Source organism: Lithobates pipiens, unplaced genomic scaffold (assembly GCF_037356315.1).
Source record: "Lithobates pipiens isolate NorthernLeopardFrog02 unplaced genomic scaffold, aLitPip1_a1.2 Scaffold_16, whole genome shotgun sequence".
Classification (NCBI taxonomy): domain Eukaryota; kingdom Metazoa; phylum Chordata; class Amphibia; order Anura; family Ranidae; genus Lithobates; species Lithobates pipiens.
The window spans coordinates 306889969-306917250 of NW_027507748.1; the positions used below are offsets into that span (position 1 = coordinate 306889969).

The 27282-nt window shown below is 43.1% G+C and overlaps 1 protein-coding gene across 6 annotated transcripts in view; it reads right to left on the bottom strand.

Moving 5' to 3' along the window:
- Positions 1 to 3483: 3483 nt before the first annotated feature.
- The window catches only part of TRIM33 (tripartite motif containing 33), a 252287-nt gene continuing 228488 nt past the window's right edge, over positions 3484 to 27282 (bottom strand). For 4 of the 6 annotated variants that reach the window (XM_077481585.1, XM_077481587.1, XM_077481584.1 and 1 more), the window contains 3 exons: positions 8652 to 8804; positions 4964 to 5014; positions 3484 to 4862 (listed from right to left, as the gene is read on the bottom strand). In XM_077481585.1, the coding sequence (XP_077337711.1) occupies positions 4650 to 4862; positions 4964 to 5014; positions 8652 to 8804 (417 nt within the window). In that variant the 3' untranslated portion in view covers positions 3484 to 4649. The remainder of the gene's footprint in view (positions 4863 to 4963; positions 5015 to 8651; positions 8805 to 27282) is intronic. The other 2 variants (XM_077481589.1, XM_077481586.1) reach the window with 1 other exon arrangement.

Consider the following 27282-nt stretch of genomic DNA (forward strand, 5'->3'; position numbering starts at 1 on the left):
AAGGTGTTAACTGGGGTGCCATCAAGGGGTTAAACATTTATTGGGGTACCCTAAACCTACCACTAACTACCCTACTGAGTTTACATTACACAGGCAGAGGAGGCTTTTCACCCGCCAGAACCGATCAGCAGGTCCAGGCCAGAAATCATCAACCTGGACCCGTAGACTGATCGGTCCTGAAATTAATCTGATCGATGCGGGATGGCAGGTGCAAGCGATGTACAGGTACTTTGGATTGCGCAGCCGAGCAGACTTGCCTTGGTATATCTGTGGAAGGCGGTCAGTAAGTGGTCATATTCTTGTCAAGACCTGATTTTAGAAAGGCCAAAATGTGAGGCATAGATTACTCTGAGACTGAATTGCTTGGTATGATAGAACATCACGCAAGTGTCATTTCTTGTTTTTAGCATACCTCTACTCTTTGACATGAGGGCACCCCTTTATTGGGAAGAGGGCTTTGGAGTAGACTTGGTGGATTTTGGGTTCTAAGTCCTGCACCAAAAGGAAGGGTTTATTTTGGCTTAAAAGTTGAAGCCAGAGTACAGAGGAGGAGCTCTGAGGATCCTGAGGAAGGGGATTGTGGAACTTTTCTTTCTGGGAGATGTTTCCTCCTCTAACATCTTTGATTCATTTGTGAAAAGTGCCTTACCAGAGACATCCTCCTTCAAAACTGCATACATGCGAGGCCCCTTTTTGCAAGCAGTGTAGGCTGCCCAGGCCTTTAGTCATATGATTCTGTGCCTATAGACAGAAATCAGAGCCATTCTGTAGATTTGCGATAAAACTTGTTTTAGGGCAGTGATTGTGAACCCATGGTAAGCATGCCAGGAAGAAGCGCACACACTGACCAGCCATCCATACAAGCTATATCTTACCCACACCCTCATCAATCTCCCACAAGACTCTGGGGCCCAGGGGTGGCATGTGGGCTGGAATGAGCTACAGGGTTGGACGCTGGAGACAGGTGAGATTTTTAATGTGGACATGTGTAGGTAAAATACAGGATGTGCAGGATCAGTTTGTGGCACTGCATACATTAAAATGGTTTGGGGCACATTATTAAAGCCAGCCTTTCAGTAGTCAGCTTTGGTTATGTCACCTAGAATCCAAATAATTCATTTTCTCAGGTGATGGCATGGTTTCCTGGAAAAAAAAAAACTTATGATTGCTGGCTGACAAATTAAAATTACATTGCTTTTTGTGATGGAATTGATGTACAATTCTATTTTTACATAGCAGAATGTCAGGAACCTTGATGTGGACACATAATACTGCTGGTACCAATTTACAAATACCATCATCTACAACTCTAACCCCTTCCCCATGGCTGCTAATGTATGCAGAGAGCAGCAACAGGTGGCTGTCACTAGATGCCTTCGCTTTCATCTATCTTGCGTCAAGACAAGCGGTGGTGTCTAATGAGGAAATAACTGGGGCCAGACTGAGATGGCAGCATCAACTACCATCACAGTCCACTTTATTGGGAACTTCAAAAACTTTTTTTTTTTTTTTTTTTTTAGACTGAGCCGGTCTCTTTATGCCCAAAATTAAGTGCGGCAATGCTATAGCTTTTGAGCACAGCAGAAGTGAGGATCTACACTGGCAAGCATATTTATATATGTGCAGCACTGTGATATGTGCAAAAAAAACAAACCTGAAATTCTTCCCAATTTCTCGCACTTTAACAGGGTAGAGCTCCATTTATGTGTTTCCAAATACAAAAGGCAACAAAAACATACCTCATAGTTCATTATTTATTGGAATGGGCACATAATACACAAAAGTGCATCCCCGGGGGCCTCTAATGTGCATTGCCGATGGCCGCTGCAGATGCACTTTTGTGAAAATCACAGAGTAGGATTTAAAAGCCAGAACGCCACGCCGCCACATTGGAGGCCTGGGTGGCAGTGGCAGAAATAAATTTAGCAGCTTGTCACAAAATGCACATGCATTTTATTTTAAACTGTGTACATTCCAATAAATACTGGACTATGAGGCATTTGTTTATTGCCTTTGGTAATTGGGGACATGTGAATGGAACTCATGTTTAACATTGTTAAAGTTAGGAAGAATTTCTGTCATGGAAGCCTGGAGATATTCCTAACGTCACCCTGGATGCCTTAAAAAGATCATATTTTGGTGAGTGTACATTGCATGGGGGCGATAACCAGTGAAGGGTGATCAGAATTTGCGCTATTATTTTGTATGGAGTGATATCCAATTGGGTGTAATTATCGATATTGTAACAATATTACATCATACAAGTTTTTTTATCTTCTTTTCTTATACACCTGGAGTTTCACAAATAAGGATAGAGGATAGGACACTAATGCCAGAGGATTGGCATAATTCAAGCATGCTTGCTGCACTTAATTGTGTAGCCAATAATTCCAAAAGCCTTCAATTCTTATACTGGCTGAACATTCTTGCACCTACTAAGTTGGATCACTGGATGATTTGTGTTTTTATGAATAATACAGATGAACTATTTTTATTTACATTAAAATAAATGTGGCGGCTGATCGGCTAGCGGTTAAAATGCAAATCAATTTATAACTTTTTTGAAATGCGTTTTTCTGGATTTTTTTTTTACTCTGCCTTACTGTTATAATAAACTTACCATTAAAATGATAGAATTTTCATTTTTGTGTCAGTGGGCAAACTTACAAAATCAGCAGGGGATCAAATACTCTCCCCTCTCCCGTTCACCGTATCACAGAGGACATACCCTGGGTCTTCAGAGTTTGAGACAGAGGATTCATCACAACCCTGAACCAACAAAGCACCCTGCCAGTACCTACACGCATTGCACTAAGTGCTGAGGTGAGAACCCAAGCAGGATCAAGTGCCCAAAGCAGCATTACAAGGCGTTCTCAGAGTAGATTCCATGCACAGCTCCCAAGGTTTAACTGAGGTTGCACCAATCCATATGTACTACTTCTATTGCTGTATAAGAAGACAGTTAAGTATTGATTGAAGATTCCAAAGTAAAATAAACTAAGCCAAGAGTGATTTCTCCATAAGAGAAGAGGTCACCACTTTAGGACCCTAGCAAAAAAAATTACTCCTCATGGAGTGAGGAAGGGTTATAGAGACATGCCCCAAAAGCTTTGTCAGTGTCCAATAACCTGAAGGTACCAGCATATAACTTGGGGTCTATGAATATCTACCATGTGTGAACAACAAAGTTGTAACTTGACTTTGTTATGGGCCATTCCTAGACATTATCCCCCGTTCCATTTTATGGAACAACTCAGTTTTAACAGAATTCTACATAAAAACATGTCTACGCATTCCATTACACAAAGTAAATCTGAGAATGTGAATCTTTCATAGCAATGTAAAAGTCAGAACAATTTATTGGGTGGGGAGGAAAAGATAAAGACAATATTTTTGGCTAGAGTTCAATTTCAAATATTCTTGGGCTCTGAACTGCAAAAGTAGAACTAGATCATCAAAAGGGAAAGGAGGTCATAAGTGCAGTTTTCTTAAAACTTTGACTGGATTTATTGGGTTTCTTCTAGCAGACATTTCACTATTAAGTGGTTTCATTAGGTTTTGCAAGTAATAGTAAGAGCTGCATCAAAAGAAAAAAACAAAAAACAAACATCCATAGGAACACACTTCTGAAAACAAGCCTGGAAAGGCCGCTGTCTTGTGACAGGCTTTATGTACAAATAAGAGACAAACAAAATTATACATTTGTAAAACTAAATTTAGAAAAAAATTTAGGAAGACAGACATTGTGATTCTTTCAAATATACTAACAGCTTCCATCTACCACTCAAACTGTTAAAATATGAAAAATCAAGAATATTTAATCAGTATTTTAAATTTATTTTTTTCATTGTCTTGGATGCAAGACAACAGCAAAAGGTTGACAATCTGTTGCCTGAAATAATGCAATATGGATGGACACTTATATGCTTCCTCATATATACATAGCAAAAGTTAATGTTCTTATGATCCAAGTTAAACTGCTTCCTTCACAAAATATATATCTATATATCAGAATCTTGAAGGATAACCCACACAGCTAACCACTCAAGACATTGAAAAAATATGGAAATGGAGAATGATCAAATGGTTAACCATTAAATTAATAGTTAACCATTTAAAGAGCACACTTAAACCTGTACCATATTTGTTGTTCCAGAAGTCAAGCTACAAAGCAGCCCGATGGAGAGAGGAGAAAGTTACAGTAAATTGCATGTACTGGTCCAATCTTGAAGAAAATATATTAACAAGCAACAACAACCACCAAGTCCAGTTAGAGATCTGTACAAACAGCGGGTGAGAATACCAAACCAAAAAATTGTCCTCGACAATTCACAAAACCCAACTGATTACGAACGGGCTTGTTCCTTGTGACAGAGCCCATCAAGCATCAAAAAAACAAAAACAAAAAAAAAACAAAAAAACAAAAAAAAACACTAAACAAAGTGACTACAAGTCTCCTCCATCTGTCTTCTTTAAAGAATGTTCATCTCTTCTGTACAAACATCAGTTGGTCTAATACTGTCTAAAAGCTGCCAGCTTCTCCTTGAAGGTGGCTGGTGCAGGCGAGAAGGTATTCCAGGAACACTTAAATAAGTTTTTCTTAAAAGTCCGCATAATCTACAGAAATTATAAAGTCCAGAGCACTGAAATCACTTTATATGCACTGGCTTCTCATCTGACTTTAGACGTTTCCTCCGAGGCTGTACAAAATCATCATCTGAATCCTCAGTTATTTCCCCATCATCCTCCTCTGGTTCAAAGTCTGGCAATGGTGGGAAGGTCCTGTCAGGGTAGATTTCTGGAAGCTTATCCTCAAAGTATAATAAAACAGCCTTTCCCGCTTGAGCCACTTCAGAGTCATTCTGTTGGGGGGGTGGGGGAAGAAACAAAACAAAACAAAAACAGAATTCACCGGGGGTTATGCACAGATGTCTCATGCGTTTGCACAGCTTGGAAAGCTTACCTGCAGATTAATTTCTTGTGATTCTGCATAAACTTGAACAACTTTCATCATCTAAAAAGGACACCAGAGTCAAAAAAGTGAAAATCATTTCTTCTAAGTTTTATAAGTAGGGTGTTACTTTAAAACAAGGTCATAACCACAAAAAAAATCATTATGACCTGCCATTTAAAAATGTGTGTTCAGTTATATAAAATACGATAGACTGAATACACAGTCCATCACCAAAATTCTAGCATGCTTTGTTATTCTGTCAATATGTAAGCCAGATGAGAATTATTCTAGAAATTATGTTTAAATATATTCTTTTCAGGCCTATGCCTACAGTAGACTTATTCAAAACAATCATGACTAATTTGCAAACATTCAATTATATAATAAATCTGACCATTATATAGAAGAAAAAGACCAAGTTGCAAACACTTTAAATGAACAAGCAACATAGGTCTCTGGTATATTTCTATTCAATATCATTCAATGAATCTGGTACTTGACAAAGGCTACAAACTCAAAAGTCAAAGCAGCAAAATGCAAGATACAATTACTAAGCAGAATGACTGGTCAGTTTAGGAATACCAAAATATGATTTAATTACATCCCTACATGTAAAACTTAAACAGCTAAAAGATGTCTTGATGTCCGTTGTGTCTGTTTTCCCAAACACAAGAAAGTGGCGAGGCATTAAAGAACCACCCTCCGCTAAAACCTGCTCCTCTACAGAGTAATGCTTGAGCGAGTTCTCTTTTAAGACGGATGTTTGGGAGAATATCATCTCCTGTGTACTCTGCGGTGTTGAATTGCTCATCCTGCCATCAACCTCCATGTCATTGTGTCCTGTAGAGGAACCATTCAGTACACTGACACAACAGGTACACAAACTCAGAAGTGTTTATTATAGAAGAGACAGAGGAGCTGTGCAGTGGCATGGACAGCAGCATCTTGCAAGGAATGCCATTTGTAAATGAACTTTTAAGGGACAGAGCAATGTTAAGCATAAGATGGTTTACACAATTTAGGCATTTATAAAAGCTGCAGTAATGTTTCAGTACTGATTTAAAATAAATAGCCAACTGCATTGCTGCTATAGTTTGAATACAGGCTGACTACAACTGACGAAAAGTCTGCAACGCTTTGAAGTTACTGACCAAAGTACACAGATCAGGCATTCCAACCTTAGTTAAGCTAAATAAAAAATTCAATAAAAATGGATTAATAAAGGGGGTGTGGTGGACAAAGGAAATGTTTAATGCTAATTCGGCATAATGTTGGAACCCACAAAAACGAAAATATTTGTCATATACATTTGAAACCAGGGAAGAAAAATTTACAACAACTCAGTAGGAGCCAGTTAGTCCAAGCTAGGATGCCACAAGGCAAGAATGGCAACTATAATTTTTTCTTTAGACATGTGGCTCCTGGGACTTGTCCAGCCATTTATGGGCCATAAACTATAAGAGACCTTCCCATTTAACTCTTATTTAATGCAAGTTTTTTTTTTTATTGGCAGCAAAGAGCTTATTCTATAAATCTCTCAATTTTAGTTGTGCAAGAACCTTCAGTCTTACAGCAGAGTATACTTTAGTACGTGAGACATTAGATGGGGTTACACCAGCAGACAATTTAAAAGTAGACAAGTGGTTTATTAAAGCATTGAGTACCCTAGACAAAACAATTTACACTTGGTCTACTAGTATGCTCTCCATCGCAGCATGGAATTTCTCAGGGCAGGTTTCCTGATCGGGACAACAGTAGACCAGAACTTGTGTGTGTTGAAACAGCCACGTCTAGCCTCCACTGCAAGCACATGCAACAGTGGGCCAGGTTGGGAGACAGGTTAAGTGTTGTTGCCTTCTACAGGAAGTGGCTGAACAAGGTCTTTTAAAGCAAGGACACCAGGCATTATCAAAAGCGGTTTGAATTAGCCTTTAGGCAGCCAGGCTAAAGTGGCATGTTCAGCTGTTACAACCAGGAAACCCACCCTGAGAGATGTGCAAAAGTTGCTGCACTGCATGCAAGTAGACATTATGTGGCTGCAGGAAATAAACAGTGCTGATATGCAACAAAAAGACAAAAACTGTGAAAACTGCATAAAAAAAAAAGAAAAATGTTGATAGAGACCATTGTTTATAATACACAGTGCATGGGAAATTAAAAACATACTTTAAGTCTAAAGGTTTATTGAAAATAGATTAAAGTGCAATATAAAATTAATTCAAATTTTTCATTTACTGTAAAGATATGGATAGACATGAGATGAAAGTCATGACTGAATATGGATTCCAAGTCTATGAGATATCCCTGATGCAACGTGACACCATCAGGAAAGAACAGCAAATCAAAAAGATGAGAAAACCCCTGGACTACTGATGCAGCAGCCTCTTCAGCTCTATCCCTTTCCTCATCAGCAAACCATTTGGGAAAGTCATTCAAAAAGGTTTAGAGAGCCATGTGCCAAGACTATGGACATTCAAGTATTTACATATTCTTAAACAGAAAAAGAGCTTAAACCACTTGAAGACCATGCCTTTTCTGGAACTTATTTACAAGTTTAAGCCAATATTTTTTTTGCTAGAAAATTACATCTAACCCCCAAACATTACAAAAAAAAAAAAAAGCACAATACAATATATTCCCCAATTTTTTTGTAAAATATGAAAGGTGTCTTGCTCTAACGTTCGAGGTTATACCTCACATGTGTGGTACGAACACTGTTTACATATGGGTGCGTGGCCTACGCATGCGTTCGCTTCTACGCACAAGCACAGAGGGATGGGGCGCTATACATTTTTTTAACATTATTTTTACACTATCCCTTTAATTTTTATTTTTGATCATTTATATTCCTATTGTATGTAAACATCCCTTGTAATTGAAATAAGGATGACAGGTCCTCTTTATGGAGAGACCCCAAATCTCTTTACCTTTAAAAGCAAAAGATGGGGGGGAGGGGGGGGGGCACCTAGGTCTCAAATTACCTTCAGCTTTCTACAAAGAGGTTGAGTGCGTGACTTCAGATCCTCTGCCTCTGAAGCTCTGAAAAGCTATGTAAATTCTGGATTTTAAGAGATGACCAAGTACAACTTCTGTAGGAGGATTTGTTTAATCACCTGATAGCATTCACTTCACTGGGTATATAAAGGGTTTACAACCACTTTAACCACTTCAATAAACGGGCACGTTCGCTCCTTCCTGCCCAGGACAATTTTCAGCTATCGGTGCTGTCGCACTTTGAATGACAAGTGTACTGTCATGCAACACTGTACCCAAACTAAATTTTTATAATTTTCTTCCAACAAATAGAGATTTCTTTTGGTGCTACTTGGTTTGGGATTTTTTTTGCTAAACACACTAAAGAAAGAACGAAAATTTTGAAAAAAAGAAAAAAAAAAGTTATAAAATTTTTGTTTTCTCCTTCACCGACGGGCACTGATGAGGTGGCACCGATATATAGAATTGATGGGCACCGATGAGGTACTGACAGATGTTACTGCTGAGCAGTAATTGGCACATTCATTGACACCGACATCAGATATTGATGGGGCACAGATTGGAAGCTGATAATGTGCCGATTATCAGCACAGACCCACAACCCCCAAACTTTTTGGTGAAACGAAATAAAACTGCACATGCACTGTTTTCAGCCTAGATATTGTATATATAAATATATAGTAAGTGATGAAAGCAAACATACTTCATTAAACCTTTCACAATTCTTAAATATTAGCCTGACGTCTGCTACAAAGTCTTCTGGTGTCTGGTAGTGTTGAGTATGTTTCTTCTGCAGCTTCTTTTTCACTGTTGATAGGTCCATTGGCTTCTTAATTATTTTATAGTAGTTTGGTATCTGGAACAAAAAGAATAAACACTTTACTGGACAAGTCTCACTCTATTCCTAAAGGTCCTATAGCTATAACTGTTCATGTAAAATTGATTATTTTGTACTCATAGAAAATAGTTATTTTGGAATTCATTGAGGTCCACAGGAGAGACAATTCGATGACCCAAAGCAGCCCAACTGAGGATCGCGCAAGACAGCAAAAATGCTAAAAGAGCAAAATGGGGACCACCTGCAGCACAGAGCTGACTGAAGGACATTATGCCCAAAGATAGCATCCAATGAAGCCTGCAAATCCACCTGGTAAAACTGAACAGCCAGGTGAAAGCATGACAAGTCTGGGAAACAGTTGCCTGCTGCTGAAAAGCCCAGGAAGCAATTACAGATGCAGCGCGTCTTGTCAGGAAAGGATAGAACCCATTCCTCAAGACCATAAGCCTGAATTTGTCTGAAATGAGAAGCTGGTTCCCCTTTACAGAAACCATAAGGAATAACAAAAAAGTCAGTATAATGGAGGCAGTCACTGAGAAGTAAACACACAACACAAACTACATTCGGGCAATGGATAAATATCTCCTAAAGTAATAGGGTTAACTGGAAGCACGTCCTGGTTAAAAGTGGAAGTGTGATAGCGCTGCTAAAACAAGAAAACAGAATCCGCTGTTGGATAATATGGTGTCAATGCATGAACATAGAAATATGTAAGGCAAATTATGTATGATTATTCATCTAACATTAAGTCCATGTGAATGAAAATAAAAATTAGATGAAAACAGAGTCTTCTTATAAATGGTGAACTTCAAATTTCACTGTGAAAATCGTGCTTCACAAATAGAGTAAAAATCCGTGGCTAGCGGTCCCTTCACCAGGTGCAATGGAAGCTCACCTCCATCAACCCTAATTGGGTGAAACATGCCGATTCTCATCAGCAAATGTCTCCACATTGATCTCTTGTGGCTTCTGTAAAGACCTTACAGGGGTCAAACACATTCTGCACATTGTGTACCTCTACTTTAATAGTGACTCATGTTTATTAAGAAAAAAATACAGATGAGAATCCAGCAAGTCTCAGGTGTAGCATGTAAGAATCACTGCCAGGATCTACCTCTATGCCACCATCCTTGTGGCTTCATCTGGAGAGCAAGCCGAGCTGTGGTAGCGGGGTAAATACTGATTGTGGTAAAATTTAAAATTCCTGGTTTGCGCATGCGCCATGGGCTCTGGCAATCCTGGAAGTCCGTGAGATCACTTATCGATGATAGGAGAAAAATTGGGCTAACCTTACTGTTCTTATTTTTTTAAATAAAAAAAAGTGTATTTTTCCCCCCCAAAATTTTGATTGTAAACCGCTGCGCAAATCTGGTGTGACAAAGTATTGCAATGACCATTTTATTCTCTAGGGTGTCTGAAAAAAATATTTAACCTTTGGGGGTTCCAAGTGCTCTTCTACCCCCCCCAAAAAAATAAATAAATAAAAAAATAAAAAAAAATAAAAAAAAGATTTCAACTTGTAAACAGATCTCAAAAAGGAGGAACCCTCTTGCCGACCAGCCACCATCATTATACTGCAGCAGGTTGGCTCTCCTTCGCAAACCGCCGTAGGTGCAAGTTGGTGTTTGCATGGGAGATAGCGGGCATATGCTGTGAGAGCGTGCCCGTGGGTCCAACAGACTATGTCTGCCATGACTCGTAATCGCTGTGTACAGAGGTAGAACAGGGAACTGCCTATGTAAACAAGGCGATTTCCTGTTCTGCCATATGGCATGTCAGATCTTCCGTTCCCAGTGATTGGAAATAGCAATCTCATGTCCCTGGTAGCCCAACCCCCTTACAGTTAAACACCCAGGAAACACTTAACCCCTTAATTGCCCCTAGTGTTAAGCCCTTCCCTGCCAATGTAATTTTTACATTGATTAGTGCATTTTTATAGCACTGATCAATGTAATAATGCCACTGGTCCCCAAAGTGTCATTTGGGGTCAGATTTGTATGCTGCAATGTCGCAGTCCCACTAAAAATCGCAGATCAACGTCATTACCAGTAAAAAAACAAAATCCTAAATCGATCCCATAGTTTGTAAACACAACTTTTGTGCAAACCAACCAATCAATATATACCTATTGCAATATTAGATAGATAGATAGATATAGATATATATATATATATATATATCTATCTATATCTATATATATCTATATCTATATAGATAATCTATATTTTTGGATATGTATTCTAGCAGAAAGTAAAAAATCTTTTTTCAAAATGGTGTTTTGTATATAGCGCAAAAAATTAAAACCGCAGGCGATCAAATAGCACCAAAAGAAAGCTCCATTTGTGGGGGGGGGGGGGGGGGGGGGAAGGGATGTCAATTTTGTTTGGGTACATAATCGCAATTTTCAGTTAAAGCGATGCAGTGCCGTATCACAAAAAATGGCCTAGTCATTAAAGGGGGCAAATCCTTACGGGGCTGAAGTGGTTAACCACGTAACCACTTGCCAATCAACTGCCGTCATACTGTGGCAGGTCGGCACTTTCCCGTGAGCCGTTGTAGCTGTACATCGCCCCTTTAAGCACGGATATCAGTTGCGTGCGCACCGACTACACTGCGGGGGAACCGATGCACAAGAGCCAGAATGGGGCCGTGTGTGTGTGTGTGTAAACACACAAATCCCTGTTCTGTGAGGAGGGGCGAGACAAATGTGTTCCTATTGGCTAGGAACAATTTGTCTTCTCCTCTAGTCATTTCCTCCCCCCTACAGTTAGAACACACACTGAGGGATCACAATTAACCCCTTGATTGCCCCCTAGTATTAACCCTTCTCTGTCAGTGACATGGCTATTTATAGCACTGATCACTGTATAAATGCCAATGGTCCCAAAAATGTGTCAAAAGTCTCCGGTCTGCCCGCCACAATGTTGCAGTCCTAATGGTGTAAAAAAATAAAAATGCACCATAAAATTTTCCCACAGTTTATAGATGCGATAACTTTTGCACAAATCAATACGCTTATTGCGATTTTTATAACCACAAATATGTAGAATATATATTAACCAAAACTGATGAAGAAATTCGATTTTTAATAATATTTTTGGGGATATTACAGCAAAAAATATTTTTATTTTCAAAATCGTTGCTCTTTTTTGTTTATAGTGCAAAAAATTAAAACCGCAGGAGGTGATCAAATACCACCAAAAGAAATCTCTATTTGTGGGAAAAAATTGTGTAAAAGTGTCCTGCTCTCTCCCAGGGGGATTTTCGTTATATTGCCGTATCTTTATCCCGGACGACAACAGTTTAGATCTGGATCTATTACATTTGACATATAGCCTCTGTGGCTGCCTCTGACTGAGGGATGTTCACATTTTTTGATAAGATCTATGGTTATATCCTGTCTTCTATGAGAATTTATTCTGATATGGCATCCCCTGTCTAAAAGTATCATACTTAAGACACTCGTAATCACTAGCTTACAGGTGGCTCCTAGGTGTTTTCGCCATGTGATTTTGCTCTGACCCCATTGCACCACCTTGTTTTTTCCTTTGTTGGCAACTACTTTTTTGATCCCCGATTAATATGTGACTAATTTTGCAAGATAGTGAGACCCCTTTCTCTTCCTTGCAACCACTGAACCCCAAATGTGTCCTGAAGAAGTGTGCAACGAAACACATAGACGCATTAGGGCTCACAATATATAGACTGCTTTTTGTATATATGATTTTTATCTATTTCTTTCACGTCCCCGTTTTTTGTATTACATGTATATTTCAATAAATTATATTTTTGTATACTTCTGTTTGTTGTGAGACCATAGGTTGTTTTTTGGAATTTCTCTATTTCTCCATAATTTACGGATGAGGCAATTTGAGTGCTCTCTCTTTATTCATATACTGTACTTATCCACTATGTTCTGATAAAACTTGGCAGGCTGCCTGGATTTTTTTTCCCCCAGCTGTGAGAACTCTGCATTGTTAGAAAGAATCCTGAAATGCTGTTTTGAAGATCGGGAAGTTCAACTTTAACCATCAAAATCTGTCTACATGATATCCTGCATTTTCCTTGTTATGCCATGATTCTACCTCTACATTCTGCCATTTTTGTCCTTTTATTTCAGCCATTTAGTTGTAGCCGTAGTCTTCTTTAGCCCGTTATTAACAGCAACCGCGCATGCACAGAATTCTGGGTTGCCGAGTACCCACGCGTACATAGGATATCACATTACGATGCTGAAAGCACACTGCATATGTGCAGATTTCCAGGATCCCCGGAGCCCATGGAGGATGTGCAAACCAAATTTTAAATTGATTTTAGACTCAGTACAAATTCACTCTGTCACAACCGCTCTGCTTACCCTCCAGATGATGCCACGAGGATGGTAGAGGTAGAGCCTGGGGGAGATTCCTACATGCTACACGTGAAACTTGCTGGAATTTCATACATGCTGTTTTTTTTTCTTAATACAAAGCGAGTTCAAAGCGGAGGTCCACCCTAAAGTGGACCTTCCGCTCATCGGAACCCTCCCCCCCTCCGGCGCCACAATTGGCACCTTTCAGGGGGGAGGGGGGTGCAGATACCTGTACAGTACAGGTATCTGCACCCACTTCCGGGATAGCTCTCTGCGGAAAGGGGCGTAGATTACGCCCCTTTCCGCAAGTGCCCCGCTGCCTGCTGGGAAACACACAGATCCCAGAGGCAGCGGGGACCATCCTTATTGCGCAGCGCGACTCGCGCAAGCGCAGTAGGGAACCGGGAAATGAAGCCGAAAGGGCTCCATTTCCTGATTCCCATACCCAAGATGGCGGCGGCAGCACCCGACCGACGATCTAGAGATCGGCTTCGGGTGCCGACATCGCGGGCGCGCTGGACAGGTAAGTGTCACTATTTTAAAAGTCAGCAGCTGCAGTATTTGTAGAGGCTGGCTTTAAAAAAAAAAGCCCCGGCGGACTCCCGCTTTAATGTATTAAGCTGGGGTGGTGAGGTTTCATCCAGCTTAACACCTGATAGTGCACTATTGGAAGCACTTATCTTTCCATTTTGGTTTGGAGCTACTGCTAAGCATTACAGAGAGAGCCATCATTAGAGGAGATGTACACATTTGCTGATGAGAATCACTCTGAGTTCTGAGCATGTTTGACCCAATTCAGGTCGATGGAGGTGAGCTTCCATTGCACCTGGTGAATGGAGCACTAGTCACGGATTGTTTTGTTTGTGAAGCATGATTTTTCACAGTGAAATTTAAAGTTTATAAGACTACTTAATTTTCATTTAATTATTTTTAATTTTCATTCACATGGACTTTGATTATACAGCCAGCATTATTTGCCTTAGATATTTCTGTTTATGCCTTCACACTGACACCATATTATCCAACAGTGGATACAGTTTTTTTTTTTTTTAAGCCTTTAGCAGCGCTAATCACACTTCAATTACTTTTAGCCCTTTCGTTGTTTTGTGAGAACACCCAGGTGATAGCAGCAGTTGCTTTATTTTCAGACCACATTTGACATAATTTGGGGTTACTTACCACTAGGTGGCAGCGCACAACTATCTTATTTGGTTTTGCATATGTCCTGGTTAAGATGACAGGTCAAAAAGGACCTTGGGAAGGCAAAAGGCTCTTGGCCTTAACATGACCCTTTTCCTTGTGCAAGACCCAAAATATATTTTAACAGGACAAAGCAGTCAGTTTAAAGACACGCCTCGAAGTGATAATGGCAACAAAAACACAGTGGTGCGAGTGTTGAAAAGGGAATATTCCTCAAGGTTTCGAAAGGCAATTATAAAAGTGCAGAGAACCAAATGCAAATCCCACACAGATACTGGTGGGCATACAGGGTAAGCCACATGAAAAAACCTCAACATAAATGTCTTAAAGAGTGAGTTACTAACAGTCCTTGAAAGAAGCACGTAAGAGCAGATAGCTGACCAGAATAGTACTTAGGGCCATTTGTTGATCCAGATCTGATTAAAAATAATTTTCCCACAGAGCATTTTCTTGGCCAAAAGTATCTATCCTTGCACTAAAGCAAAGTATGTCTTCAATGTGCAATGGTAGGACCTTGCATGAAGTGAACTTCCAGGCTTTCAACATCATGAAATCACCAAGTTGGGGAGGCCCCTTCAACTCAAGACCTGGGCTTTAACAACCAAGCCATTAAATACCAATAACTGAAGCAGGATAGTAAACAGTCTTTGGAACACAAGATTCAGTCAATCTGGAACAGCACACAGTCTGAACTGGTGGATGTGGTATTATGACCCAGAGTTATGAGGATATTACCACATACAGGTCCTTCTCAAAAAATTTGCATATTGTGATAAAGTTCATTATTTTCTGTAATGTACTGATAAACAGACTTTCATATATTTTAGATTCATTACACACAACTGAAGTAGTTCAAGCCTTTTCTTGTTTTAATATTGATGATTTTGGCATACAGCTCCTGAAAACCCCAAAATCCTATCTCAAAAAATTAGCATATTTCATCCGACCAATAAAAGAAAAGTGTTTTTAATACAAAAAAAAGTCAACCTTCAAATAATTATGTTCAGTTATGCACTCAATACTTGGTCGGGAATCCTTTTGCAGAAATGACTGCTTCAATGCGGCGTGGCATGGAGGCAACCAGCCTGTGGCACTGCTGAGGTGTTATGGAGGCCCAGGATGCTTCGATAGCGGCCTTAAGCTCATCCAGAGTGTTGGGTCTTGCGTCTCTCAACTTTCTCTTCCCAATATCCCACAGATTCTCTATGGGGTTCAGGTCAGGAGAGTTGGCAGGCCAATTGAGCACAGTAATACAATGGTCAGTAAACCATTTACCAGTGGTTTTGGCACTGAGCAGGTGCCAGGTCGTGCTGAAAAATGAAATCTTCATCTCCATAAAGCTTTTCAGCAGATGGAAGCATGAAGTGCTCCAAAATCTCCTGATAGCTAGCTGCATTGACCCTGCCCTTGATAAAACACAGAGGACCAACACCAGCAGCTGACATGGCACCCCAGACCATCACTGACTGTGGGTACTTGACACTGGACCTCAGGCATTTTGGCATTTCCCTCTCCCCAGTCTTCCTCCAGACTCTGGCACCTTGATTTCCGAATGACATGCAAAATTTGCTTTCATCCGAAAAAGTACTTTGGACCACTGAGCAACAGTCCAGTGCTGCTTCTCTGTAGCCCAGGTCAGGCGCTTCTGCCGCTGTTTCTGGTTCAAAAGTGGCTTGACCTGGGGAATGCGGCACCTGTAGCCCATTTCCTGAACACGCCTGTTCACGGTGGCTCTGGATGTTTCTACTCCAGACTCAGTCCACTGCTTCCGCAGGTCCTCCAAGGTCTGGAATCGGTCCTTCTCCACAATCTTCTTCAGGGTCCGGTCACCTCTTCTCGTTGTGCAGCGTTTTCTGCCACACTTTTTCCTTCCCACAGACTTCCCACTGAGGTGCCTTGATACAGCACTCTGGGAACAGCCTATTCGTTCAGAAATTTCTTTCTGTGTCTTACCCTCTTGCTTGAGGGTGTCAATGATGGCCTTCTGGACAGCAGTCAGGTCGGCAGTCTTACCCATGATTGCGGTTTTGAGTAATGAACCAGGCTGGGAGTTTTTAAAAGCCTCAGGAATCTTTTGCAGGTGTTTAGAGTTAGTTGATTCAGATGATTAGGTTAATAGCTTGTTTAGAGAACCTTTTCATGATATGCTAATTTTTTGAGATAGGAATTTTGGGTTTTCATGAGCTGTATGCCAAAATCATCAATATTAAAACAAGAAAAGGCTTGAACTACTTCAGTTGTGTGTAATGAATCTAAAATATATGAAAGTCTAATGTTTATCAATACATTACAGAAAATAATGAACTTTATCACAATATGCTAATTTTTTTAGAAGGACCTGTACATCTTGGCCAGTTAGGAACCAAAGGATCACCAAAATACTCTCCATCTCAATCCTGCAAAGCAAATGAATGAGTTTCTGGGAAGGAAGTGTAGCTTAAGTTGTAGTAATTGCACAGAGCCACCAGATAATCCTCTGCTTCCAAAGGATACCTGGAGAAAAAAAACCTGTCCAGTTTAATCCAGGGGCCAAATAGGTCCACAGCATTCCCTGCCTGTGCCATAAGTTCTGGAAAACTTCTATGCGTAGGGACCATTTACTCTGGTTCATATAATGTGGGTTGAGGTAGTCTACTTGCCAATTGTCTATGCTGGACATGTCAAATGCAGATAAGACTGGAATGTAAAGTTCTGCCCTGGACACAGCCTTATTTCTCTTGCTGTGGCAAAACTTCTGGTTCCACATGGATTCAATTCTAGATGTTGATCAGTGTTGAGATTCCTCTAGTGACCAAGTCCCCTTCACTGATGCCGTCTAGGACTCTTTAGGTCAATGCCCTCTGTGATGATCAGAAGGAAGGCTCTCCCAAATTCCCGAGCCACCAAGCTTAAGGCAACCTGATCCTTGTCAGGAAAAGGTTTGTTCAGAAACGGATTGGATTTGTCCCTATGCCACGCCAATCGGTCATAGTTTGGGTTAATACGAATTTGTCTCCTTTATTAATTCTTAATGGCATCCAACGGGTTTTCCTTTTATTTCCTCTTATTTTTATATGTATGCTCAAACCTCTTTTGCAGCATGTTCACAAAAACCTCAACATTACTGGTCTCAGAGCCCATGGTTACCATCAAGTTGATGATTACGCGGATGACTCACTCTTTTATACATCAAATCCAATGGTTTCTCACCCATCACATTTAGGCGAACCGAGGACATTTGGAAATGTATCAAACCTTAAAAAAATTCTGAGGCCCTGGAAGTTAACTTGTCAGAGGATACAGTAAGAGCCTTAAGTCCTACCTTTCCCTTCAGGTGGCCCCCTCGGGTGTTGAAATATCTGTACCTACATTCCTGCTGACTTGTCTAAGACTTGAAGTTGATGTAAACACAAAAAAAGAAAAGAAAAAAAAAAAGGATTTTTGTACACACCGTAAAATCCTTCTCTGTAATTCATCGACTGACACAGCTCCTCTCTTAGCCATTGGGTTGTTATGCCACCTTTAGGAGAAGACTAGGATTAACATGTTATGAAAAACACAGAACTTTAAGTTCCACCCAAGGGGCGGTCCCTTAGGTAACAACCCCCCAGCCTGCCATGCAGCCTCCGCACGTCAACAAGCAGTATAAACGTAAAGAAAAATAGGAGGGGCGGGTGCTGTGTCAGTCGGTGAATTACAGAGAAAAGGATTTTACAGTGAGTCCAAAAAATCCTATCTTCTCTTATTTTCAGAGTTTGACACAGCTCCTCTCAGCCATTGGGACACCCCCAAGCAGTGCCAAAACAAGGGGTGGGAAAACTGCATAAAAACTTCATCCACCATGGCAAGTGGGAACTAGTATAAACTTTACCCACAAAAACGACAGTGTGTGGGGAAAAAACCACCACCAAAAACAGGGTGCTCTCAACAGAGGCACTACCCTCAAACTGCACCAAAACTGCGGTAACAAATGCAGTGCATTACCTTAACGGTATTTTACCAAAACACAGGAAAAAAGGAAAAATTGTATGTGCAATTGCAACTATACAGCCGCATGCAATACTTTGTGGCCAAAACAGGCATCAGCCGATGCACTGGCATCTACCTTGTAGAATTTTGTAAAGGTGTGAACAGACGACCAGGTGGCCGCTTTACACACTTGAGCAACAGACGCTTAATGTCGGAAGGCCCAAGACATTCCGATTGCCCTCGTTGAGTGGGCCCTGACCGGAAAGGGGGCACCCGCCCCTTCAAGGCGTAGGTCTGTACTATAATCTGTCTGATTCCACCTGGAAATGGTGGCCGACCAGACCACCATGCCTTTCTTTGGACCAGCCAATCCAATCAAACAGGGAGTCTGACTTCCGGAAGGGAGCAGTGGCAGACAAATACACCCTTAGAGCCCGAACCATTCCAGAGAATGGATGGCCACCTCCTTAAGATGTGTCGGCTTAGGACACAGAGATGGTAACACAATGTCTTCATTGATGTGAAACGCCGAGACCACCTTCGGCAGAAAAAGGTTGCGGACGTACCACCACCTTATCCTTGTGAATAACCAGATGGGGCGACTTGCAGGACAAGGCCGCCAGTTTCCAATACCCTCCTGGCCGATGTAACAGCCACTAGAAAGACCACTTTCTGGGAAAGAGTCAACAGAGGGATCTCTGATATTTTCAAATGGCGGCATTTGAAGCACCGTTAACACCAGGTTCAGATCCCACAGGGGTAACTGTGGATTCACCGGAGGAACTACATGTCGGACCCCTTGGACAAAAGTCCTCACTAGAGTGAGATGCCAGGGGTCGCTGAAAAATAGACAGCCAAAGCTGATATTTGTCCTTTAATGGTGCTCAAAGCCAATTTCTGGTCTACTCCTTGTTGAAGAAACAGCAGGACCCTGGATATATAAAAGGAGCGCGGATGCCATCCTTTCTCCTCACACAAAGATGTAGTCCTTCCAGGTATGATGATGCATCTTCCGAGAAGATTTCCGTGCTCTCAGCATAGTTGGGATCACAGCGTCCGAAAGACCCCAGTTCCTCAACTCCTGGCTCTCAATAGCCATGCCATTAAAACCAGCGATGGTACAGCAGGATGGAGAATCTGACCTTGACACAGGTGGTCTTCTCGTAATGGCAGTTGCCAGGGATCGTCTGCCACCAGGCGCACTAGGTCTGCGTACCAGGGATGCTGGTGCCAATCTGGGGCAATCAGTAGTACTGGGATCCCCTCGGCCTCCACTCTGCGAACCAGACATGGTAACAGTTTCAGTGGAGGAAAGGCATAGATCAGCTGGTACTGATACCACGGAGCCACCAGGGCGTCCGACGTGGCCCACTGCAGGCACAGTAGCCTGAACACCTCCGGATGCAATGCCCATTCTCCTGGGTCCAGCATCTGGAGACTTAGATAGTTCGCCTGCCAGTTCTCCATTCCTCGAATGTAAATGGCCAACAGGGCCGGTACATGTTGCTCTGCCCACCGAAGTATGTGAGCGACCTCCCATGCAGCGGCCGAGTTTCTTGTTCCTCCTTGGTGATTGACGTATGCCACAGCCGTGGTGTTGTCTGACTGGATCCTGATCCGGCGCCCTCGCAGTCTTATCGACCATGTGGAGAGGCATAACCTGATCGCTCTCAGTTCGAGCAGATTGATCGGCAACTTGGATTCCTCCATCAACCAGAGGCGCTGGGTCGACTGAACTCCCATTACTCCACCCCAGCCTGATAAGGCTGGCGTCCGCTGTGATCACTGTCCATTTTAGAGGTAGGAATGACTTTCCGGACTAAGTGCCGGGGACCTCAGCCACCAGAGCAGGGAATCCCTGACTGCCGGTCCAGGGATAACGGAGATTTGTCCACTTTTGTGAAAATCTCTTTCTGCAGGACTCTGGTGTGGAACTGGGCATACAGTACTACCACCTCGAAGGAGGCCACCATGAGTACCAGGACTCGCATGCAGAAGTGCAGCGACGACCACTTGTGGTTCATCAGCAGTTTCACCGTGGCTCTGGGAGTCTGCAGCTTGTCTGAAGGGAGAAAAACTCTCGCTTTCCATGGAGTCCAGGAGTAAGCCTAGGTACTCCAAACACTGAGTCGGTATGATCAGCGACTTCTTTAGGTTCAACAGCCACCCAAATTCTTGCAGGGTCTGCATGGTGATAACCACATCCTCCTCTAACTCTGAGGCAGAAGATGCTCTCAGGAGGAGATCGTCTAGGTATCCCACAATCGCGATCTGCGAATCGCAGAAACTTCTGATGCCGGAGGCATATGGGTACGTGCAGGTATGCATCCTGGATGTCTAAGGATGCCAGGGAGTCCCCTGGATGGAGTGCAGCAACTACTGAACAAACTGATTCCATTCTGAACCTCTGTACTTCCACAAAGTAATTGAGGACTTTTAGATCCAAGATTGTAGTTCCCAAGAAGGAAGGGGTACGGCAAAACAGGTTTGAGTAGAATCCCTGGAAACGTTCAAGTCCGGAGCAGGTAATATCACCCCACGACTCAGTAGGTCCCTTATCGCCCCCAAAAGGGCCTCCCAGCGAGCTGGGAGTACAGGTATGCTGGAGGGGAAGAATCTGTTTTGCGGCCAAGAGAGAAACTATCTTGTAGCCGAAGGAAATCAGATCGCAGACCCATTGGACAGCCGAGAGGTCCACCAGGCTGCAAACTCCCGAAGGCGACCCCTCACCCGAGTTGCGGGTGGGGGCAAACCTTCATGCGGTAGCACTTTTGCTCGCAGGCTTGCATTTCAAGGGACGCTTTGGTCCTTCAGCGGTCGTACTGTCGGGCTGGGGGCGCTTTGTCGAAGCTCCGGGCGGACAAAAAAAAAACATTTGTGAGCGGAAAATGAGGGCCCTTGCCTACGGCATGGCTTCTTTGGCTTCCTGGCCTGTGGGAGTAGGGTACTCTTATCACCAGTGGCATTTTTAATAATGTCATCCAAAGAGGCTCCAAAGAGCTGATCGCCAAGGAAGGGAAGATCCGTCAGGGCTTTTTTGGATGCCTGGTCAGCAGACCAGCATTTTAACCAAATCAGCACCACTGCTGACACTGAAGCCCTGGATAACAGAGGGAGAATATCGAGGGCCACGTCACAAACGTACTTCAGGCCTTGGACTAGTTGGTCTACTAGTTCCACGCAGACAGGAGAAGCCTGTTCTCCCAATTCGCAGTGCAACAGTTTTGCCCATTCAGCTAGTGTCTGCGACACAAGTGCCAGTACCGGTCGCATGGTTGACCCCACAAACTTAAAGGAACGGGCCACTGCCTCGGCCTTCCTGTCCATGGGGCCCTTAAATGCCGGAGTCCCCTCTACCGGGATCGTGATTACTTTGTTTAACCTGGATACTGCGGGGTCCACGACCGGAGGAGCCAACCATTTTTTGAGAAGGCTCTGCTCAAAGGAGTAGCGCAGCGCCATATATTTGGGGACCAAAAAGGTCCGTTGCGGTCGACCCCATGCCTTGTAAATTAACTTATCAAAATAAGTCAGATACGGGAACACCTTAGGTGAAAGGGCTGGCTTACTGGACCCAAAAGGGACCGCTACATCAGCAGAGGGATCCGCTGGATTCTGAATCTTCAGGGTATCATGCACAGCTGTGATAAGTGCTCCAACAGGCGCTTTGTCGAGCACGGACCCGGACAGGGACAGGGACTCATCCTGACTGTCCGAACGGTCCTGGTCAGCGTCGTCTGAAAGGACAGAGCAGGGGTCACCAGCCTCAGCAGGGCCCAAGTCTGCGTCAGAGCTCTCCTCAGAGGAGGAGGGGGGGGGGTTGGGGGGCAGGGCCCACTTCTTAGAACCATTGTGCCCACGCACCGCCTCCATCTTGGCAACAAACTAATTGAGGACCACAGACAAAGCGCCCAGAGGCACTGCATATTCTGCAGGCGAACCGGTTTCAATTGCCTGGATTTCGGGGGAAGAAACACCAGTTTCTGAACCCATGCTGACCCTACCCTGTCTGCCACCTGATGGGGGCTTGGGACAGATGGTACCACCCTCCTAACTGCTGCTGTCTGAGGGGCTCTTTCCCGCAGGACTCACCACCCTGACTGGTTCTGCCCTGTCCAGCTAGTAGTGCCTGTGTCACTTGTCAGCTCCCAGGTGCACAGATCACACTGTCATCCAGAGCTGCTGCTTATGGTGCTGAAACCGATCTACGTCGCGTTCAGGCTCCAAGAAAATGGCCACCGAGCGTCCAGTATAAAATGGCCGCCAAGCTACAGGAGAGCATGGTGCGCCTTGCCTCACCTAAGATGGCCGCGGAACACTGAATACCATGAGGGACAGTGACAGAAATGGTGGTTTACAGCGCTGAAGGGATCACAGACACAGCCTCACCAGACACCCCAGGGAGAGAAAAAAAAAACACATCAGGGCACAACCCCCCCAGGTGAGAGCCCCTGCACATGACACACACACCGCTCAGCTGCCACATGCAGCATCCCCCACAGGGAGGGAAGATAGGGACAGGGAGAGAAGAGAGGGAGGTGAGGGACCCCCGAATCGACCTCCCAGGGAATGACCAGCTGCTCAGCCCCACCAAGGCAGGCAGAGCTGTACTTGCCAGTCCTGAAGAGCTGGGAAACATGCCATCACAGACCCACTCTCCGATCAGTACGGGGTGGCTGCTGGCCACAGCACACTGATGCAGACATCAGTAGCCCAGTCATGTGTGTGCCCCATAGCATTAAAGCTCACTGACCACCTCTGGAGCTGAGGTACGTTGTGGCCGACCCAGTGCGTAGCTCTGGTCTGCACTCGGTCGCAGGCCAGGCTGGGGAGACTACAAGGATAAGGGTATCCAGCCTGTCACCCAGCCGGCTGTTGATAGATTACAGGATCTGTAGTCCTGCGCAAAAAGCAAAGCTTCTGCAGAAAAAACATGGACCGATGGGCCCTTGGGGTTCCTAGGTCCTCCTTCACTAGGCAAAATAAAACTGAGGCTGCATGACAGGCTGGTGGGTTGTTACCTAAGGGACCGCCCCTTGGGCAGAAATTAAAGTTCTGTTTTTCATAACATGTTATGCCTAGTTTTCTCCTAAAGGTGGCGTAACAACCCAATGGCTAAGAGGGGAGCCGTGTCAGTTGGTGAATATAAGAGAAATTAAATTTAAGACTCATCTGTTACAGTAGAGGATGTCATGTTATTTATGCCCAGTCTTGCCACAAAGTTAATCCAGCTCTGAGCAATCCTTTTTTTTCTTGAAAAAGGACGTCCCTGCTTCACATCCCCCCTTCTAACACTGTATAGCACATGGGCAGGAGTGACGGGGGCCCTGAGTGTACTCTGTTTCTACTGTGCGTGCACTTTCACTGAACAAGCACGAGGTTCTTCCTCACAAAGCTGCCTAGCCAAGGGGAGTGTAGAGGTGGGCAGGGAGTCTGGTGATGTCACAACTCCACCCACACCCGATTTCGGAGATTTGTGGGGCCCATTGTGCAGAAGGTGGTGACATTTCACAGGTAGGGATACATGCAGGAGGCATGCATACACATGTAAATTAGTATTATGGCAATAGTTTGTAATTATGAGTGGTGGGTTTACATCCACTTTAAGCCAAAATTTCTCCTGATTTTACAAACGATCCATAAAGATTTGCTTTCTTGGAAAACACCAGCGTTATCCTGGTTCACATGTGATGTGTTAAAAATGAATGTGATGCCCAGAATCTTGTATTTGCTTCACTCCCTGCCTGTTCATAGTCCTCAGTCGTATTTCCTTTTGCTTAGGACCGAGTTTACCCGCTTTGTCAGGGTAAATTATCTCGCACTGGTAGAGACATTCTGACAAGATCAAAAAAGTTGGGGTGGGCTTGCCTCGTCAGACCCTGCCACAAATTGTACAGCCACTGCTATGACAAGTTATTGACTGGCTCAATCATGGGGCATTCAAATTATGAATACAATTCCCCCTCAACAGGACTTTCATAGTCTAGTCAGCTCACCACTCTTCAGAAACATCAGCTTATAGGGCCTACATTGTGGGAACTGTCTAGATCAGTGATGGCGAACCTTGGCACCCCAGATGTTTTGGAACTACATTTCCCATGATGCTCAGCAGAGTGGATGAGCATCATGGGAAATCTAGTTCCAAAACATCTGGGGTGCCAAGGTTCGCCATCACTGGTCTAGAGCATTGATCTTTGCCCTAAGGTGTCGATTTGTAATAAATACCAAGAAATGTCTTATACGATTGTCATCGGTAGTATACAACACCAGCTAAACTGGCCAAACTCTTCCTGTACCATCCTCCGCTTTGCTGGCAGTGTGGAACTTAGGTTGGCACATTCTTACATGTCTTTTGGGATTGCCCGGTCTTACAAACTTTCTGGCAACTGGTCTTAAAGCTTATAGATCACACGATGGGCTTCTCTCTCCATCTAACCCCTATGTCACGTAAATGTTGCAAGATATCTTTGCTTCTGCAGCTATTAAATGTGACTAAGGCCTGCATCCTACGTGTTTGGAAAATTAGCTTTCCTTCGACTGTGGGACACAGTGGTTTGCCAGAGCAAATGATATCTAGGAAACTGAGGACCTTGGGGACAGGACCTCTGAAATAAACTAAAAATGGGTTTTACTGGAATGACCAAGTACTTTTTCCAGATACAGTCAACAGCTATGAGCCCTTGATTACTATTTGCTTGGACGACAGTACTCTTACATTTTTACTCATGTGTCGGTATTGTGAAGGAGAGCCATATGGGGCGGTTACTTGAACTGTAATTTTCTCAGATCATAGGTGATGCTCATTAATGGATCCCTCATTGCAATTTTATCTTTTCCCCCATCCTTTCCTCCATATCATATCATTCTGGTCCCCCCCGATGAGCTGAGTCCCCCAGGCTATGGATCGTTACTGCAAGACTAATTCATCCTCTTTTCTATACTAGCATCTATTCCTTCTGCTACGCTGGGGTATCGTCTCAGCTATGGGTTTACTTGTTACTAAAAATAAAAACAGGGAGAAACAGTTTTGTTTTATTATTTGTACTTCATAATGTATTTAGAAGCTCAGACTGCATTGAGCTGTGTAAGAATCTGATTTGTACAAAAATGGACTTGGTCCTGAGATGACATGTTTTGCTGTAGGGTCTCTTTTGCATGAGAGTCCAATAACGCTCATGCAAAAGGGAAGAGTCGGGTCAATCTTTGGACTGTTGAGTACAAGTCTGGAAACAGATTTTGAGGTTTTTCTTGTTGAAGAAAAACTCTAGCTTGAGCAGTGGCCGACATTAAAACTGACTGGTCAGCTCCAACACAGAAACTCTAATGGTTCAGCATCAGAGATGCTGTCAGTCCAAATGTCCACAAAAGCTAATAGACATCCCCTCCTTTGGAAAGTGAGGGCATCCCTCCATGCAGAAAAGGACTAATCTGAGGGTTTAGGGGACATATGCTTCCGGGGTTTGCAGCGAAACTGGACTCCTGGTTTTAGTTTGGCCTTAGAAGCTGAAGCCTGAGAGAAACAAAAGAAAATCTGTCTCAGAAGAAATTCAATTCTCAGCTTGTGGCCAAGGCTTCTTTTGCTGGGGCAAACGAGTACTCCCAGTAACATGCTTGATAAGGGAGTCCAAGGCAGCGGCAAACATCTACCCTAAAAGGGTGTGAGTAAACACTTTTTTTAACCAACATTTCAACCAAAGAGTACCATGCATATTCCCTGACCATGGACTCACACAGGAAAGATGACGGGAGACATCAATTAAGCTATCTACACAGTAAGTGCTCCAGTATTAATCCAGGATTAGTGTGGAGTAAAGCTGGATCCTTTGCCACAAGCTCATTCCCCTAACGGGAAAACAAGGTTTTGAGGATCATTTCAAATGTCTATTAGATCCTAACCACTGGCGCATCTTGTACTGGGATTGCCTGAGCTTTATTAATTTGGGACACTGCTAGATCGACTGCAGGAGCTTCAGTAATTTTTTTCAACTTTCCATCTATTAAATCTTCTGCCTTTGTTTTAACTTTGTATAGTGATTTTTTTCTCTTTTTATAAATACCTTATACAGCCCACTTCCTGTTTCTTGTCTGCTAAAAAGCTTAGGCTTATGACATGCACAGCTCTCCGTTTGCCAGGAAGGGAGGGGGATGAGTCAGAGAACTAAAGAGAGCTGCAGAGCTGGAGGTGTGCTTCTGTGTAAATCCCAGAAGTGAACAGGCAGCAGCTTCAGCTGTCCATAGTTAAAATGGATGCAGCCAGACTCAGTGTAGGGAGATTTCTGCAGCATATCCGGCAATTACAAAATCACAGTATATATACAAAATCACAGTATATATAAAATATGCAACTTGGTTGGAGGGAAGCTTCAGAATGGCAAAGATATTTTTATTACAAATAATGTGAGCAGACTGCATTTCCTCTTTAAGGAAGGCCTCTCTAAAGGCTCCATGTACACGGGATGCTGAGGCAGTGTCTTCTGAATGCTTTATTTCAAACCGCCATTTAGAAACGCCCGTATAGCTGCGTTTGCATGCCATGTTTGCATCTAGAAGCGTTTAGTAAGCATAATATAAGACCCTCCCCAAGCTCAAAAAAAAAGGATTTAACTATTTCAGCCCTTTTGTGGGACCAGAGTGAGTAGCAGCAGAAGAGAGCAGCAGTGTGCTTGTATTTGTCGGTGCTTTTTTTTTTTTTTTTTTACAATGGATCCCATAATGAGCATATGTGAGGAAATGCTCCCAACGTTGCTTTTGAGGCTAGAACGATGCCAAAATTTGAGTGCGAGGATCAGAGTTAATCTCTACTGGATCCACCCATTGATCGTGCAGCACATGTCAGTAGGATATTTTACCAACATGTACGTACAGCTGTGTACCTACCCCTATACATTTTTTCAATTTTAGAGGCATGTCTATTGCCTCATTTGACATTCTAATAGAAAAAGTTCAGCCCAGTCTGACACGAACATGAGGAAGTGTGCGCCACCAGAGGAACATCTG